The 20,003-nt window shown below is 39.1% G+C and overlaps 1 protein-coding gene across 1 annotated transcript in view; it reads left to right on the top strand.

Moving 5' to 3' along the window:
* PAH (phenylalanine hydroxylase) overlaps positions 1–20,003 on the top strand; it is a 73,304-nt gene that overhangs the window by 38,419 nt on the left and 14,882 nt on the right. The window contains exons 5-6 of the mRNA XM_074226720.1: positions 4,473–4,540; positions 15,313–15,509. Of these exons, the coding sequence (XP_074082821.1) occupies positions 4,473–4,540; positions 15,313–15,509 (265 nt within the window). The remainder of the gene's footprint in view (positions 1–4,472; positions 4,541–15,312; positions 15,510–20,003) is intronic.

Below are 20,003 nucleotides of genomic sequence, written 5' to 3'. Positions count from 1 at the left end.
GGTTTTCAGCAAAGATGAGGTACCCAGAAGTGGCTAGGTGGCACAGCCCTGGGGTCAGGAGGACCTGAGTTCAAATCCAATCTCAGGCACTTAATAATTACCTAGCTGTGTGGCCTTGGGCAAACCACTTAACCCTACTGCCTTGCAAAAACCTAAATAAAAGATGAGATACCCACATCTAAAGGAGAGGTAAGGAAAGGGAAGGGAAAGAAAGTTCATTAGAAACAAGGATATTAAACCTTTCACTATAAATTTTCTCCAATTCAACTCTCTTCTTATAAAAATTGCACTTCATCTTCAACTAAACTTGGTGGGTCTACTCAGTTCAGGACATCAGAGTCAGAATTTCTGGGACTGGAAAAGACTTTAGAGACCATCTGGTCCAATGGTCCTCATTTCACAGAGGAGGAAATTGAGACCCAAGCACTGATTTTGCTGAGGACATTGAGTGAACAAGGAGCAGAGCTGAAGGTGGAACTCAGTTGTAGTACACTATACATGTCAGAGAACAGAGGTGGGGAGGAAATGAGGAAATGTAGTGGTATGGTTAAAAAGAACACAGTAGTGACCTCAGAGGATTCTGAGTTCAAATCCCACCTTAGATACTTAGTAGGTGTGTGACCCTAGATCATTTCATTTCCTTATGTCTCAATTTTTCTCATCTGTAAAATGAAGGTATTGGACTATATAAGCTCCAAGGTCCCTTCCAACTCTAGGTATTTGATCCTATAATCTCTTGGCCTCAGTTTTCTACTCTGTAGTATAAGGCAATCTCTGAGATCCCTAACAGCCACAAATCTATTATCCTATGAGCTTGTTTGAAGAGCTTGTGTGTGTGTGTGTGTGTGTGTGTGTGTGTGTGTTAGAGACAGAGAGAGAGAGAGAGAGAGAGAGAGAGAGAGAGAGAGAGAGAGAGAGAGAGAGAGAGAGAGAGAGAGAGAGAGATGAGGGTGGGGGAGCCACCAAAAGTTGAAAAACATCTCCTGAAACATCAAACCATCCACAAAGTCACGAGAGGCCCTCCAAGGAGGTCCTGCTGGAACAAACAATTTCACAACCTCCCCTTTCTGAGACATTTGGTTCTTTCTGCAACATATGAAGTTTTCCTGATGGTCCAAGGTACAACTTGTCTGTTTTCTTCTGTAGTCTTAACTTTAAAAATGAAAATAATATTTAACTACAAAAAAGAGTTGCTCTGTCCTTGAATGACCCAAGATTTCTGAAGAAAGGAAACATCCCAGGAAGAACCTGCTAGGGATAGGTATCCCCTAGCCATCATTATCTGTTAAGTTTATTGAGTCAGAGCTTTCCATATTTCAGGAACTGGACAGTGATGATCTAGAAAGTTGGTGCAGTCTATGATAAGATCGAACAATTGTAACTTTAGAGTTCGAAGAAGACCTTGGAAGACATTTAACTCAGCCTCCTTCATTTAACTGAGGGGGGACACTGGAGCCCAGAGAGGGAAAATCACTTGCCCAGGATCACATGACAGAAGCAAGATTTATAGCTAGTCTTATGATTGCAGATTGAATTCTTTTTCTCCTGGATATAATATGATAACAGAATTGGTGTGTCAAAGTTCTAGGTCCTATCCAGGGCAAAACTTTATAGAGTATTAGAATTGTTTTAATATTTTTATTTAAAGTTTTGAGCTCTAAATTCTATTCCACAGGGTGGCTAGGTGGCATAGTAGATAGAGCACTGAGCCTGGAGTCAGGAGGGCCTGAGTTCAAATGTGGACTCAGACACTTAATTACTCAGCTGTGTGGCCTTGGGCAAGTCACTTAATCTCATTGCTTTGCAAAAAAACTAAAAAAACTTCTATTCCTTTTCCTTGCCCCCCCCTTGCTGAAAAAGTAATTAATCTGCTATAGATTATAAATGTGAAATTTAAAATTTCAGAGACTTTTAAGGAGAAGGGTCCTCAGAGGACATCTAGGCTATCCCTTGAGATCATAGCCAGTGGTCATCCAGACTTTCTTTTTTTTTAATTTCTTATTTATTTAAGGCAATAGGGTTAAGAATGACTTGCCCAAGGCCACACAGCTAGGCAATTTTTAAGTGTCTGAGACTGTATTTGAACTCAGGTCCTCTTGACTCCAGGGCTGGTACTCTATCTACTGTACCACCTAGCTGCCCTATCCAACCTTTCTTTGAAGAACCTCCTTTGAGGGAGACCCCCTATCTCCTGAGGCAGTTTGCTCCATGTATGCATTTGGGCAGCATTTCATTTCACGAAGCAAAATCTACCTCTTTATAGCTCCCACTCATTGTGTTGGGCAATAAGCATTTATTAAGCACCTACTATATACCAGAACTTGTTCTTAGCGCTGGGTAGAAAGACAAAAGACAACCCCTGCTCTCAAGGAACTCAAAGTCTAATGAGGAAGACAAGATTCAAACAGTTACATTAAAAAAAGGACATAATGAACATATTCCACAGAGAGAAGGCACTAGCACAAAGAGGGATCACAACAGGTTATTGCTGAAGACCAAACTTTAATTAAGGCTTAGGGGAAGCCAGGGAGCAGAGACGTCCACCAAGAATGGGGAATCAGGAGATGGAGTGTTCAAGGAATATCAAGGAAGTCAGTGTTTCTGGATCATATATGAGGGTTTCCTGGGAAAGAAGGTCAGTGGGGGCCAGATTATGAAAGACTTTGTGAACCAAACATTTCTCTTTGTCTCTATGTCTCTCCCTTTCTCTCTCTCTCTCTCTCTCTCTCTCTCTCTCTCTCTCTCTCTCTCTCTCTCTCTCTCTCTGTCTCTCTCTCATATTTAATCTTGTAAATAATAGGAAGCTATGGGAGTTCATTGAATGGGAGAGTAGAACATGGTCAGAGCCAGGCTTTAGGAAGATGACTGTGAAAACTGAATGAAAGATGATGTGGAGTGGGGAGAGACTTGAGGTCAGCTGACCCACCAGTAGCCAGGTAATATAATCCAGGTGTCAGGTGGTGAGGGCATGCCTGGGGGGGGGGGGGTGACAATACCAGATGATAAGAAGGAGGGGATTCAGGAGATGTTGCATAATTAGAAATGATAAGACCCGTGGACTGATTTTGGAGAAAGAGAGGGAGACAAGCAGGACACCTCTGAGTCCAGGGAACTGGAAAGCTGATGATGGTTCCGGGTCTGATCTTTGGTACCAAGCAGACCAATTTTGTTGTTCAATGCTTTTCAGTCTTGCCCAACACTCTGTGACCTTATTGGGAGTATTCTCTCTTCTTTTCATTTTCAGCCTAATGGATTTTATTTTTTTTGGGGGGGAGGGAAAGGCAATTGGGGTTAAATAACTTGCCCAGGGTAATACAGCTCATAAGTGTCAAATATCTGAAACTGGATTTGAATTCAGGTCCTCTTGCCTCCAGGGCAGGTGCTTTACCCATTGAACCACCTAGCTCCCCTGAGGTTGCCTTGGCAAAAATACTGGAGTGGTTTTCCATTTCCCTCTCTGGTTCATTTTATAGAGGAGGAAACTGAGGCAAACAGGGTAAGGAGGACACACAGTTAGATCTGAACTCAGATGAGTCTTCCTGCCTGATTCTAGGCTCAGTAATCCACCATTGCACCACCTAGCTGATCCACCTAGATGAAACCCTCTGTTTTAAACCAATTTCATGAACCACCACTGAGTCTTTCCCCTGAATTAAGCATCTCTGGTTCCTTTACTTGATTCTTATGTGGAGGGGAGAAAGTCATGACCCTTCATCACCCTGCTTGCTCCTCTCTGGGCCTGTTCCAGCTTTTTGGTTTTCATCCTTAGACTCTGATTAAAAGTCCCTAGAGACTAGGGAAGGAAGAATCTGTTCAAAGACCTAGAACTGAGAGCCGTAATGTTGTGTACAAATATGGCATGTTTTGCCTCTTTCTCTCTCACTTCTCCTAAATGCATGTTGGCAAGTCTGGATTCTACCTATAGGCTCTCATCTTCTATTTTAACTCTCTCTCTCTCTCTCTCTCTCTCTCTCTCTCTCTGTCTTTGTCTGTATCTCTGAGTCTCTCTGTCTCTCAGTCTCTGTCTCTTCCTTTCTTTTTCTCTTTGTCTCTCTATTTCTCTCCCTCTTTCTCTCTCTCCTTTTCTCTCTCTCTCTGTCTCTGTCTGTCTTTGTATCTCTGAGTCTCTGTCTCTCAGTTTCTGTCTCTTCTTTTCTTTTTTCTCTTTGTCTCTCTCTATCTCTCTCCCCTCTCTCTGTCTTTCTGTTTGTCTCTGTGTTTCTCTGTCTATGTCTCTGTTTCTCTCCCTACTGGACACATCAACATACTGTTTCTTTCCAAGTGTTTCTGGGTTCAAATCTCAGTTGTGATACTTGCTGCCTGTGTATTCTTGGACACCCCATTTCATCAGTCTCTGGGCCTCAGTTTCTTCATCTGAAAAATTCTGGGCTTAAAATAGAAGACCTTTGAGGTGTTTTGAAGTCCTACCATTATGATCCCATAATCGTAACCATGATGCCTTTTCTCCTTAGGGTTTCAAAGATCCTGTTTACCGGGCCAGACGGAAGCAGTTTGCTGACATTGCCTACAACTACAGACAGTAAGTGTCCCTCACCTCCCAGCTGGGGAGGAACAGATACCAAACCCCAACGGCTCTCCTCCCCCTCCTCTAATTAGATTGAGAAATGATTGCCTAGAGACTGTATCCTTTCCTTTTTTTCTGTGTGGGTGTCCCAACCCTTGGCTTCCAGCATTTATCAAAAAATTGCCAGAACACAAAAGAAATTGCCCCTGGTACTATTGAGTCTGCTCCTCTTCTCTCAGCTTTGTTGGCCAACTGCAGCCTTGCCATCTCCAGCTACAAAGGGCTCCAACTCAAGCAGGCCCCTCTGGTCTCCCTCTCACATTATTCAATGGGGAAGACCAAGGAGGGGAGAGAGTCATTTACATGAAAGAAGGGTCTCCAACAATGAATCCCTTGGGGTCTTAGGGTAAACTGGGACTCAAGTCAACTTTCATCCCTCTAACCCAGATGCCCTACACAATTTTAAAGTAGTTTTGGGGAGAGTGGAGGGGAAGAAGGGGGCTTTCCCTGCCTTCCCTGCTCATTCCAACTTAAAAAAATGGAAAGGAGGCAAAAACTTGGAGCTTGGGTATTTTGTTGTGGGTGGTCATAGGATCACAGATGTTGAGCTAGAAGAAGCCTGGCAATGAGAGACTGCTAGACTTCTCCAACCCCATACTTCTTTTACAGATGAGGAAATAGAGACACAGAGAGATTAAATGACTTTCTCAGGATCACACAGCTAATAAATATATAAGAATGATTTAGGTTTGTCTTCCTGACTTCAAATCCTGGATATGACCTCTGCCTACATGATCTAAGAATTATTTACTAGGATTATAATTCTAGAGTCATGAGGGACCTTTGAAGACCAACTACCTCACTATGGTTGAGGAAACTGAGGCCTAAGGAGGTTAAATGACTTTTTCCAAGATCATAAAGGTGATAAATAAGAGGAAATATTTGAACCTAGGACCTTGGATCACTGTACCATATTGTCTTGGAAGCACCTCCTCTAAGTTGGGCACTGAGTTTGCAAAGACAGTCTGCTCACTCTAGGAGCTCCATTCTCCTGTTAGAGAGTTCTAATGAATGAATAGATCAAGAATTCTATCTGCCCAAGGTGGCAACAAGAAGTGACTTGAAGGCAGCTAAAACTTCTTCTTTTTAAATTTTTTACATTTATTTATTTTGAATTTTACAATTTTCCCCCAATCTTGCTTTCCTCTGCCACCCCCAAAGAAGGCAGTCTAATAGTCTTTACATTGTTTCCATGGTATGCATTGATCTAAGTTGAATGTGATGAGAGAGAAATCGTATCATATCCTTAAGGAAGGAAAATAAAGTATGAGATAGCAAAATTATTTAATAAGATAACGTTTATTTTTAAATTGAAGGTAATAGGGTGGCTATGTGGCACAGTGGATAAAGCACTGGACCTGGAGTCAGGAGTACCTGGGTTCAAATCCGGTCTCAGACACTTAATAATTATCTAGCCGTGTGGCCTTGGGCAAGCCACTTAACCCCATTACCTTGCAAAAACCTAAAAAAAATGAAGGTAATAGTCTTTGGTCTTTTGTCAAACTCCACAGTTCTTTCTCTGGATACAGATGGTATTCTCCATCACAGATACCCCCAAATTGTCCCTGATTGTTGCACTGATGGAATGAGCGAGTCCATCAAGGTTGATCATCACCCCCATGTTGCTGTTAGGGTGGACAATGTTCTTCTGGTTCAGGCAGCTAAAACTTCTAAGAAAGGAAGGGAGAAAGAACAAAACTCCAAGGCAGAGAGATTTAGCAAAAGGAGTGATGAAAGACTCACAGGTGGGGATGAAAAACCAAGTTAAGGAAATGGTAAGTAGGCCAGTCTTATTTGTTGTTCTGTGCAGAGATCAAATTCTGGTCTATGGAGCATAAGCCACCTGCAAACACCTCCTCTCCCCTTCCCCACTCCAGGGCAGCCCAAGCCATATTAAAATGTAACTGGGAAATGTTTAACAAAAGAACACACACACACACACACACACACACACACACAATACCACAGAGATAATATAAATTTGTGGTTTTCTAAGTCAATATGTGGTCAGCAAAGAACTATTTCTATTTGCATTTGGCACTACTGCTTGTAGAGTGTACAGGGACAGCGAAGCAAGAAAAGACTGGAAAGTAAGGTAGGAACCAGATTTCTGTTGTTCAGTCATTTTTCAGCTGCGTCTGACTCTTCTTGTGACCCATTTTGGGATTTTCTTGACAAAGATCCTGGAGAGGTTTGCTATTTGCTTCTCTAGTTTATTTTAAAGAAAGTTTAAAGAAACTGAGGCAAACAGAATTAAGTGCCTTGCTCAGGGGCACAAAACCAGTTAGTCAGATTTGAACTCAGGAAGACACATCTGATTTCCAAGTCCAGTGCTCTGTCCACTGTCCTCTCACTGCCCTTATAGGTCTCTTATAAATCTATTTATGATTTTAATTAATAAAGCAGATTTTTCGACATTTTTTCCTGGACCAACCTATGATTTCATTTGTCTAGGGAACTTTCCATAAGCAAATACCTTTCACAGATATAGATTTGCACCTACTCTTCTATTCTAGGCTTAGAATCTCCTGGGGTCATTCCATTGAAAGATTACATGACTTGACCATAGTCTCACAGCTAATATGGGTTAAAGACAACATTAGAACCCAAGTGTTCTTGATTGAGGTCAGATTTCTAGGCACTATTCCAGGAATGCCTTGCTAGGAAGACAACATTTCTCACAATCTAGAGATTCTGAAAATGCAAATGTCAGCAGAGTTCCCCATCCTTGAAGACCTACAATTGGATGTACAATTCACAGTGATACCATGCATAGGATTCAGACTCTGGGTCATGACTGACCTATGAGGTCCATTTTAGCTTCAGGGTTCTAGAATTCTGTAAATTTCAATCAACAAACATATATGAAGCACCTAATATATATATATATATATCAACTACTTTAGTTCTGGAGATACAAAAAAAGGCAAAAGATAGTATTTGTCATCCAGAACTTTATGGTCTAAAGGGGAAGTCAACAGGAAAACTGACATATATAAGCAAGTTGGATGATTGGTTGTCCTTCACTGTTAAAGAAGACCAAAATCCCATCACTATGTTTGAAAAAAATTAGTGTGTGTTCGACAGTAGGTGATCAGACCAATACAAACTCCCACAGGTAGAGCGAGTTAAATATAGTACAAAAGAAATTATTAACAGAAGGAAGACACCAGAATTTTAAAAAAAAAAGCTTGGGTAAGGTTTCAACCCTTTCTGCCAAGGTCTATCATGTCACAATGGGCAAGTCACTCAACCATTTTTCAAACAAATCTCTTTTAGCCCATGATGGAAAGGATCTCTCTCATCTTTGCTCCACCAGAATCTATGAATCTGATTTGCTGCCCTGTGGAGAATGAGGGAATTGTGACTGTTTGAATTATATTCTGCACCATATAGAAATCAGCAGTTCATCACCATCAAGGACAATTAATGAACTTCTAAAAACTGATAGCCTGCCATTGGGGAAAGAAAGGGATGAGGCTTGCTTTGCTTGACATGAAACATAGAACTGAGTAATGGTCAGAACTTTTAGGAAAATCAATTTTGGCTCAATCTGAGGAGGGACTTCTTTGTCATTAGAATCCTCTATAAAGGCAATGAGTTGTTTTGAGAAATAGTGAGTCACTAGAGGTCTTTAAGCAGAGATTGCCAGACCATTTATCATGGCTGTTATAGATGAATGAGATTACAGCCTTAGCTCTGGATTGGAGTAAATGATCACTGAGATCCATTTTTATTTATTTTATTTTATATTATTTTAATAATCTTGTTGTGAGAGTAAACATACACCCCCCCAAAAAAATGAGCAACCTCAAAAATAGTGAGAGGAAAAAAAGGTGCACTTCAGTCTGTGTTCAGATTCCAACAGCTCTGTCTCTGGGATGAGTTGCCTTCCCCATCATAGCCACCAGAGAGGTTGCTTCAATATTTTCCCCACAGTTGCTATTACTAGCTGTGTTTCGCTTTACTCTATTCCTCCCCACTCTTATTTATTCCATTCTCTCTCTCCTTTTACCTTGTCCCTGTTCAGAAGTGTGTTGTATCTGACTACCCTCTCCCACAATCTTCCCTCTCTTCTATCACCTACTCCCTCCTTCCCTCCCCCAGTTCCCCCTTATCCCACCCCTTTCCTTTCATTTTTCTCTAGGGTAAGATAGATTTCTATACCGTATTAAGTGTGTATGTTATTTCCTCTCTGAGCCATTTTTTTTTTAAGATTTTATTTATTTTGAGTTTTACAATTTTCCCCCAATCTTATTTCCCTCCCCCCCACAGAAGGCATTCTGTTAGTCTTTACATTGTTTCTATGATATACATGGATCCAACTTGAATGTGATGAGAGAAAAATCATATCCGTAAGGAAGAAAAGTAACATATAAGAGATAGCAAGATTGCATAATAAGATATCAGTTTTTTTTTTTCTAAATTAAAGGTAATAGTCCTTGGTCTTTGTTCAAACTCCACAGTTCTTTCTCTGGATACAGAGGATATTCTACATTGCAGACAGCCCAAAATTGTCCTTGATTGTTGCACTGATGGAATGAGCAAGTCCATCAAGGTTGATCCTCACTCCCATGTTGCTGTTAGGGTGTACAGTGTTCTTCTGGTTCTGCTCATTTCACTCAGCATCAGTTTATGCAAATCCCTCCAGGCTTCCCTGAAATCCTGTCCCTCCTGGTTTCTAATAGAACAATAGTGTTCCATGACATACATAGACCACAGTTTGCTAAGCCATTCCCCAATTGATGGACATTCACTTGATTTCCAATTCTTTGCCACCACAAACAGGGCTGCTATGAATAGTTTTGTACAAGTGATGTTTTTACCCTTTTTTTTATCATCTCTTCAGGGTATAGACCCAGTAGTGGTATTGCTGGATCAAAGGGGATGTGCATTTTTGTTGCCCCTTGGGCGTAATTCCAAATTCCAAAGTTCACAGCTCCTCTAACAATGTATTAGCGTCCCAGATTTCCCACATCCCTTCCAACATGATCATTGTCCTGTCCGGTCATATTGGCCAAACTGAGAGGTGTGAGGTGGTACCTCTGAGCCATTTTTGGTGAGAATGAAGGCTCACTCATTCCTCTCACCTTCCCCTGTTCCACTCCACTGTAAAAGCTTTTTCTTGACTCTTATGTGAAATATCTTTACCCCTTCTTCTTCTCCTTTCTCTTCCTCCCAGTACTTTCCTATATCACCCATCGACTCCATCTTTTTACTATATTATACCATTATATTCAGCTCCCTCCTGTGCTTTGTCTATATATGCTCCTAATTGCTCTGATGAATGAGAAGGTTCATATGAGTTATCAGTATCTTCTTCCCATACAGGAATACAAATAGTTCAACATAATTGAGTTCCTCATAATTAGTCCTTCTCATCCATGCCCTCTATGGCTCACCTGAGTCCTGTACTTGGAGAACAAATTTTCTGTTCAGCTCTGGTTTTTCTGTTAGGAAAGTTTGAAAGTCTCCTGTTTCAATGAAAGGCCATCTTTTTCCCTGAAAGAGGGTGTTCAGTTTTGCTGGACAGTCAATTGTCAGTTGTAATCCAAGATCTTTTGCCTTCTAGAGTATCATATTCCAGGCCCTATGAACCCTTAATGTAGATGCTGCCAGATCCTGTGTAATCCTGACTTTAGAGACATTGTAGTTGAATTGTTTGTTTCTAGCACTTTTAGTATTTTCTCTTAGACTTGGGAATTTTGGAATTTGGCTATAATATTCCTGGGAGTTTTTCTTTTGGGATCTCTTTCAGGAGATGATTGGAGAATTCTCTCAATTTCTATTTTACCTTTTGCTTCTAGGATCTCAGGGCAATTTTGCTGTATTATTTTTTGAAAATGAAGTCTAGACTCTTTTCCTGGTCATGAATTTCAAGTAAATTATTAAATTATCTCTCCTGGATCTGTGTGTGTGTGTGTGTGTGTGTGTGTGTGTGTGTGTGTGTGTATGGGGGGGTCAGCTGTTTTTCCCAGTAAAATATTTCACATTTTCTTCTAATTTTTGTTTTTTTTGGGGGGAATACTTTTCTTTCTTCCTTATTTCTTGCAAAGTCATCAGCTTCTTTAGTTCCATTCTGCATTTGAAGGAGTTTATTTTCTTCAGAGACCTTTTTTAATCTCCTTTTGCAGCTGGCCAATTCTGCTTTTTTAAGGCATTCTTCTCCTCATTTGTCTTTTGTGTTGCTTTTTCCATTTGGACTAAACTGGTTTTTAATATCTTTTTTTTTAGTATTGTTTTGGATTTCTTTGACCATTCTGCTGACTTGGTTTTCATGATTTATCTGCATCACTCTCATTTTTCCTCCCAATTTTTCCTCTACCTCCCTTATTTGCTTTTCAAAGTCTTTTGAGCTCATCCATAGCCTGAGCCATTTTCTATTTCTCTTGGAGGTTATGAATACAGAAGCTTCAACTTTGACCTCTTCTGAGGATGTATTTTGATCCTCCATGGGACCAAAGTAATTTTCTATGGTCACATTCTTCTTTTTCTGTTGTTTGCTCATTTCTTTAGCCCATGACTGACTTACTGCACTTCCAAGACTTTGGGGGTTTGGGGGACAATCCACAGGGACTTGAATTCCTACAAGGTCTTATGAGAGTCTCTGACTGCTCTCTTACCTATGTTCAGGCCCTCCCCCTCTGCCCTGAAGCTGTGAGGATGGTCCCTGTTTGGCTATGGTGGTATGGGAGCCCAGACTGCAACCTGGATCTGAGTGTGGGCAAACAGCTGAGTCCTGTCCCAGGGAGATCTGAGAGACCTCTGCAGTCTCCTCCGACCCCCTTACCATCTGTGGGCTGGATGTGCTGGGTGGCTCTGATGATTTCTGCTGCAGGTTCTCACTTGCTCTGAGACTGGAGCTCCACTCTGCACTCACTCTGGTGCAGCAAAGTTCTCTCACCACCTGGTGATCCCTAGGCCAAAAGGTCTGGAAACCACCCCCTCTACCACAGACCCAGGCACCCTGCCCAGCTTAGCTATGCTGCAGCTGCGGCTCTTTCCAACCTCCAGTCCTGGTGAAACAGAGCTTTCCTGTGTAACTTCTAAGTTGTCTTGGACTGGGGAAATGTATCACTTAGTCTTTCTGTGGGTTCTGCCCCTCCAAAATTTGGCTAGAGTCATAATTTGATAGCTTGTGGAGTTTTTTGGGGAATGAGTTTCCAGGAATTCTTGCCTTCATGCCACCATCTTGGCTCCTGAGATCCATTTTTAACCCTAAGATATTGTTTTTGTTATTATATATTACATATTAATATATTAAATAAATATATTATATATAAATATATTATATATATATATTATGTATATATATTAAAACTAATGTTCTGAATTGTTGATATTGGGGTTTAACTGGGAACCAACCAGATATTCTTTTAATTTTATTTTATAATTAACCTTCATTGCCATCCTTAATAAGCACTGTCTAGTGTGTATGATGGCATCTTTCTTTGAGAATATAGAATGCTGCAATATCTTGTGGGGTTTATTTTGGTTTTGCAAGACAATGAGGATAAGTGACTTGCCCAGGATCACACAGCTAGGTAATTATTAAGTGTCTGAGGTCAGATTTGAACTCGGATACTCCTGACTCCAGGCCAGTGCTCTATCCAATGCACCACCTAGCTGCCTCCAATATCTTGTTTTTGCTTAACCCTTAGCACAATCCTTAGTTTAATATTTGAATTTTCCTTTGTTCATTTGACCTCTAGTAGGTCCAAGAGATATAGGAAACAGGAAAATTGGTTGAAGTTATGAAGGTATGCCCTGAAAGCTGGTATGTCTAGGTAGTGTGGAGAAATGTAAAAAGGCTTAGATCAGGACTTAGGAATCAGGAATGACCTGAATCAGGAATCCCAACTCTGTGGTTTGTTTGTTCCTTCCTCTCTCTGTACCTAGAATCAGAGAGACCTAGGTTTCAATCTCACCTTAGAACATTATTAGGTGGGTGACCTTGAGCAAATCATTTAATCTTTCTGTGTCTCTACTTCCTCATTTTTTTTGAAATGCAAATGGAGTTCATTTAGTGGCTTGCCCAAGGCCACACAGCTAGGTAATTATTAAGTATCTGAGGCTGGATTTGAAATCAGGTATTCCTGACTCCAGAGCTGGTGCTCTATCCACTGGGCCACCTAGCTGCTCTCTCAATTTCCTCATTTGTAAAATGAGTGCATTGGGCTATGTGATCTCTAAGTTCTGTTGTGATTTCTAAACTATGATTTCAAATATAGTAAGCCTAATCTGACTAAGAAACTTTTAGGACAAGACATAACCTTTGATCTATTCATTTTCTCTATATTTATGCCACCTCTGATTTTTAGAATGACTATTTTGGGAATGGCTAGGTGGAGCAGTGGATAGAGCACCAGCCCCGGAGTCAGGAGGACTTGAGTTCAAATCGGTCACTTAATAATTACCCAGCTGTGTGGACTTGGGCAAGTCACTTAACCCCATTTGCCTTGCAAAAAAAAAAACCCACTAAAAAAATGACTATTTTTTATCACATCTTGGTTTGAACCTTAAAAGGAAAAAAAAAAGACAATTTGTCTCTTTTCATAAAAGTGGAGAAAAGAAGGGAAAAAAAGAAAATTTGATTTCCCTGAGGAGTTTTCTACAGGCTTTCCTTGTTAAAAAGTGCACCCCAGACCTCAGCTTGATTGTCTTGGGAAAGATGGCCTTCCATTCCTAAGATGGGGTGTGTGACTGATATATTGGTTTTCTGTTCAGACATCACTTCAGTGAATTCATTTCAAACAGTCATAGTTGGCCACTGCAGAGCACTCACTCATGGATTGTCTTCCTTTCAATTCCTAAGCATGGAATAAATCCTCTCTATTTTTCTGCCACTCCTCTCTATTTCAAATGATATCATGGTTCATAGAATGTAAGAGCTGGAATAAGTGATTACTGTTCCCTCCTTTTACAGATACAGAAGATGCCACAATATCATACCCCACCCCAAATACATTGGTCAGCCCAGGGTCCAAGGGAATTTCTCCTGTGATTGGATAGTCTTGCTGAAATTAAAATTAAAATTGTCTTAAAAGCTGGTGTCCCTACTTGCAGAAGAGGACGGAATACTTGACAAATATTATCTCTACTTGGGGAACCAGCTCATTCTTTTTTTCCTTAATTAATATATATATATATATATATATAAAATCTATTAATTTAATACTATTTTCTTTTTTTTTTTGAGTTTTGAATTCCAGATTCTCCCCCTCCCATCACTCCTTTACCCATTAAGGAGGCAAACATGAATGATATCAGTTATACATGTGAAATCATGCAAAACTTTTCCATATTAGCTATAATCACAAAAATATAAAAAAAATGAGAGAGAAAAATCTATTTCAAATTGCATTCAGTGTTCATCAATTCGCTTTCTGGAGGTGAGCAACCTTTTTTTCATCTTGAGTTCTTTGGAATTGTTTTGGACCATTGTCTTGATTAGAGTAGCCATGTTTTTCACAGTGGATCATCATTACAACATTTCTATCACTGTGTACAGCAATCTCCCAGTTTTATCACTTCACTTTGCATGAGTTCATATAAGTCTTACCATCATTTTCTGAAACCAATCCCCATTTCATTTCTTTTTTCTCTATTATATCAAGCTTGTATTTTAAAAATAATTAATAAATCCGTGTTAATCTCAAAATGTCTTGCATGTGTTTCTCATTCTAACCTTTTCTCTTCTGTGTTTCTTTTTTAAAAAATGATTTATTTTCACATTACTACAATAATCTTGTTGTGAAAGTAAACATAAACCCTCCTCCCCCCCCAAAAAAAGATTAGAGAAACCTCAAGAGAAATGAAGTGAGAGGAAAAAAAATGAACTTCAGTCTGTGGTCAAATACCATCAGCTTTGTCTCGGGGATGGGTTGCATTCTTTATCAAAAGTCCATGAGAGAAGTTGCTTCAATAATTTTTCCCAAAGCTGTTTTTGTTAGCAATATTTCCCTCCATTCGTTTCTTTTCCATAGCTCTCTCCTTTCACCCTATCCCTCCTCAGAAATGTATTGGATCTGGCTACCCACTCCCATGATCTTCCCCCTCTTCTATTGCCTAACTCACCCTCCCTTCCTCCTGTCCCCCCTTTCCCTGTCATTTCTTATAGCAGAATATGTCTCCATCACAATCATATACCACAGCTTGTTCAGACATTCCCCAATTAATGGGCCTTCCCTCAATTTGCAAATTCTTTGCCATCACAAAAAGAACTATTTTTGTACATATAGGTACTTTCCCCCCTTTGATTTCTTTGGGATATAGACCTCGAAATAATATTACTGGATCAAAGGATATATACAATTTCATAATTACTTAGAGTACTTGCTTTCCTTCAGGCTCTCCAACATCTGTTATTTCTGATAGGTGGTATGACTTTGGACAAATTTCTTAAACTTTTGATGCCTCCGTTTTTCATCTGTAAAATGTGTTGGAGGTGGACACAATAATCCTATGATCCCTTACAGCTCTATTTGTCATGCCACAACAGAAACTTTGAGCCTTAGGGTCATGAAATCTTGGCTTCAGGCTCTCAACTCACGGTCTTACAACTTAGTGGTCATGTGACCTTGAAAAAGCAATAATATTTTGGTCCTCAGTTTCTTTATTAGATTACTTTTTGAATCCCTTCTAGGTCTGGGTCTATAATCTTATCTCGTTCTAAGACCATATCTGTCCTCAGATCCATACTTATATTTTTGACATCTCTGTTACAGTGGGCAGCCTATCCCAAGAGTTGAGTACACCGAGGAAGAGAAGAAAACATGGGGCATGGTGTTCAAGACCCTGAAGTCTTTATATAAAACTCATGCCTGCTATGAGCATAATCACATCTTCCCTCTTCTGGAAAAATATTGTGGTTTCCAAGAAGACAACATTCCACAACTGGAGGATGTTTCCCAGTTTCTACAAAGTAAGTTTACCTACAACTTAATGCGTAGGTAGGACACCTATCTACATTGTATTTGCAGCTAGATCACCTGCCTACATTGTACTTGTAAAACCTTGGAATTTGCTTGGAATTTCCTCTGGTATCCTCCATCTTAAACATGTGTGTGTGTGTGTGTGTGTGTGTGTGTGTGTGTGTGTGTGTGTGTGTGTTAAGATAGAGTCAAAGAGAGAAGGGGAGGAGAGAGAGAGAAGGAAGAAAAGAAAAGGAGAGAAGGAGGGAAAAAGGAGAGCAATGGAGAAGGGGGAGAGAGAGAGAGAGAGAGAGAGAGAGAGAGAGAGAGAGAGAGAGAGAGAGAGAGGACATGGATTCAAGTCTTAGCTCAGCTTCTTGCTAGCCACGTGACCATGACAAATTCTTCAAACTGTTTTTGACCTCCATGTTTCATGTATTAAATGAAAATTATATGATTATTCCATTTTCTCTATTAAGTCAATGTTCTCTATAAGTTCTAAGTTACTTCAGACTGAAGGGGATTATGCCTATACAATATTGAACAAATGGGCCCCTAATTTTAGCCACAGGAAAGCCTAGGTTCAAGTCTCACTCCAGATACTTTCCAGCTATGTGATCCTGGACACCCCCTGAGCAAACTACTGAACCTCTCTGTGTCACTGTTTCCTTAATTATAGACTAGGGCATCAGACTTGATGGCTTTATCTCTAGGGTCTCATCTAATTCTCAGGAAAGTGCTTCACATACTGTAAATACTACAGTGGTTTGTGACTTTGTGAATAGGAAGGGGCTGATGGGAAAGGTTGAACCTGTGCTTTCCTTAGTACAGGGAATTCTGATGAGGAAACTCTCTCCACTAATGCAGATTGTCCACTCTCCTATATTATATGGTTTAAGCAATAACTTGGAAGTTAAGGATGATAAAGCCAGCACATGTCATTGGAGAGCCTGAATCTTAGCTTTCAGGTCTTCTTTTCACAATGATATGCTGCCTTGTCAGTTGAAGACAATCTTTCCTGTTTAGTTGGTAAAGGGGCCCTGGAGGACTTGGCCTTTGGGTAGATGACTGATTTGAAAATGTCATTGAACTCACTCCTAAATTCTTATTTTTGGTTTTCTCCCTAACTGATATCCATGGGTTTTCCAATTGCATTCCTTAGAGGTTGATAAATCTCAAGGTGAAATAGTCAATCTCTCAGTCTGTATTCCTATGACTGTAGATCACAAGCCCCCACTAATGTACTTCCCTTGAACAGTCAGATGATAGAAACATGTACGTCTTAGCAAAGACATTCACTTAGATGACTTAGTAAGATCAAAAGCTACAAATTTCTCCCTCCCAGAGACTTGGAAGATATTCTCTCACGGATACACAAGGGTTCTGTGGGAATTTAGAGTGCAATGGTAATGAGGTACACATGTGGGGAATACAAGAGGCCATGTCTTGGTATTCCTCTAATACTCAAATTTGTTATTCTTGTGCAAAGTCCACATCGAGCTTTCCCTGTGTGTGGCATCTCTACTGCATAGGGGGTTCAGCTGGCTCCCCAGGATCTGTTCTTCATTACTTGAATCTTTACCAATAACTCTTGCCATGTGCTGGAACCAGCTCTAAACCAAGAGCTGATTGTTAGCTTTTTAGTATGAGTATTTTACACCTTGGAAATCAGCAAACTCTATATATCAGGATTTGATTTGTTGATTATCTAGACTTACATAAAAATGTGTCCAGTGTTCAATTTCCCCTAATAGACAGTTGGTATATATTTACCAGCTCATTCATGAATAATTTCCCTTAGTATCTATTAATTAGTAATTTTCAGTTCTGTCAGACTCCTCAAGATCCTATTTGGGGTTTTCTTAGCAAAGATATAGGAGTGATTTGTCATTTTTCTTCTTCATCTCATTTTACCAATAAGGAAACTGAGACAAACAGGGTGAAGTGATTTGCCTTGGGTCACATAGCTAGAAGGTGTCTGAGGTTAGATTTGGTTTTGGTTTTGTTTTTGGCAAGGCAATGGGGTTAAGTGACTTGTCCAAGGTTACACTTCTAAGTAAGCATTAAATATCTGATTCTGGATTTGAACTCAGGTCCTCCTGACTCCAGCTCCGTATTCTATCCACTGCACCACCTAGCTGCCCCTTCAGAACTCTCTACACCATGGCACTACCTTGTCACCTCTTTCTTGTCAGAAATTCCATTCCTTGAGGATGTCTCTGGTCTCAAGAAACTACTTCTTTATATCCATGTTTGACTGGAGTTGCTATTCTTTTTTTAAAGAAAGATTTTATTTATTTTGAGTTTTACAATTTTACCCTCAATCTTGCTTCCCTCCCCCCATCCCCACAGAAAGCATTCTATTAGTCTTTACATTGTTTCCATGGTATACATTGATCCAAATTGAATGGGATGAGAGAGAAATCATATCCTTAAGGAAGAAAAATAAAGTATAAGCGATAGTAAAATTAAATAATAAGATAATGTTTTTTTTCTAAATTAAAGGTAATAGTCTTTGTTCTTTATTCAAACTCCACAATTCTTGCTCTAGATATAGATGGTATTCTCCACTGCAGACAGCCCCAAATTGCCCCTGATTGTTGCACTGACGGAATGAGCAAATCCATCAAAGTTGATCATCATGGGCTTGCTATTCTTGAGTTGTCCTCCAAACTTAATATCATTTGGCATATTGCTTAGGTCTTTTTCCAGATAGGTTGGACCCAGGGATTGTTCTTCAAATTTATTTTTACTATTAATTCATCTTTGATTCATTTCATTTTCCCCCATCATTTATAGCCTCAACCAAACTTTTACTTTTTGGATATTTTTGTATAATTTTCCCCAAAATTTCCCCCCAAACATTCCTTAATTTCTGTGTGTGTATGTGTTCCTTTGTGAATCTCCTTTTAATTACTCTAACATGTTTGTTATATAATTCATTTTATGGTTTAATTTATCCTTTGTGATGCCTTCACTCTTGTCCATGGGTGTTTCCATTTTCATTATATCATTTCTTAGACCTTTTATGTGACAAAATGTATCTTTTGTGTTGTAATTTTAAATTTTGTTATGTGATATTCTGATCAGGAGTGAAGATAGTGGAAGGGGAAGGATAAGTAAGTCTTCCTTGGATATAAGTTGAAGCTGTTGCCACAGGGAACTCTATCAAATTTTGTTCAGGTTAGGAATGAATGTAGATTTAGGTACTCCCTCCTATCCAGTTGGAGGTGTAAGAAGTTGGGAGGAAACAATCCCTTCAGCTTTTAGAAGGGAAGAATCCTGTCTACTTTAATAAAGGTATAGAGTGAGAGGAAACTCTCCTACTGCTTTCAACACCCAGGTAGCACAGTTTCAGTAAGATGAAGGGAATAGGGGTGTAAGGACTGAGCAAAGGGAAATTTTCAGCCTTGGTGTGGTACAGATGTCAACAAAATAGTAGGAAGGATAAGTTTTGGAGAAAGAAAATCTACTCCAGCTTTTTCTAATTATATAATACTCTATACTAATAGGAATGACACATGATCTTTTCTATCTTTGAAAGAAATAAAATTAATTTTAAAATTATGAAAATTTCATATGTCAGTACAGAATATAGTCAAAACAGTGTATAGAATCAAATTTGTATTGTTAAGTGGCTACATTAATAGCGAAAATATAAAATAAATGAATAAAGCTTATCCTTAAGGATACAAGAAAAGGAGCAAACACAAGAGCACAGGATAAAAAAAAGAAAGAGATTAGAAAAATAAGAGCAAAAATAGGAAATTGAAAAGTCATAATAATTGATAAATAGAAGTGAGGTTTTTAAAATATATGGCAACAAAAGTGACCAAGTATTTACAAATGATAAAAAAGATAAAACACAAATAAACAAAATTGTAATGAAAAAGGAATATCACAGCAAAGACTAAAAAATGTTGAGAACATTTTTTAAAATATTGTTATTTTAGCATAGTTGTAAATTATTGCCCATTCACAGTAGATGCACAATCAACGGATATGAAAGGATGATTTATTTAAAAAGAGACACAGATTGTCAATAATTACTTCAAATAAACCTCAGCTCACTAATCATCAAAGAAATGCAAACAAAACAGATTTGAGGAACTGTGAATTGACGTTCGTCCAATTTGCAAATTATGATGAAAAGTAATGAAACTCACAACTTAGTGGGGTTGTAGAAAAAAGACATCTTTGTTAATTGTTCATGAAATTGCCAAATAGAAGGTCGTCTGAATGCAATGCACTATGAAATAAAAGTTACCAAAAAAGTTCTATCTCTTTGACCAGATGATTCATTTTTTAGGAATATAACATAAAAGTATTATCAAAAACATAATACACATGAATCTGCTCAAAGTTTTTTTTTATTAAATCTGTTAGAATATAGAGTTTATAGTTTATAGTTATATTAGGAAAAAACTTAGAAGCCTTCCCAAAGGAATAGTTAAGTTGTGGTAATAGTCACATTTTAGCAAATTGGATAATATGAGGATATGTGG

Source organism: Macrotis lagotis, chromosome 2 (assembly GCF_037893015.1).
Source record: "Macrotis lagotis isolate mMagLag1 chromosome 2, bilby.v1.9.chrom.fasta, whole genome shotgun sequence".
Taxonomy (NCBI): Eukaryota; Metazoa; Chordata; class Mammalia; order Peramelemorphia; family Peramelidae; genus Macrotis; species Macrotis lagotis.
Note: the sequence above shows the minus strand (reverse complement) of the source record. Positions and strands in the feature narration are given on the sequence as shown.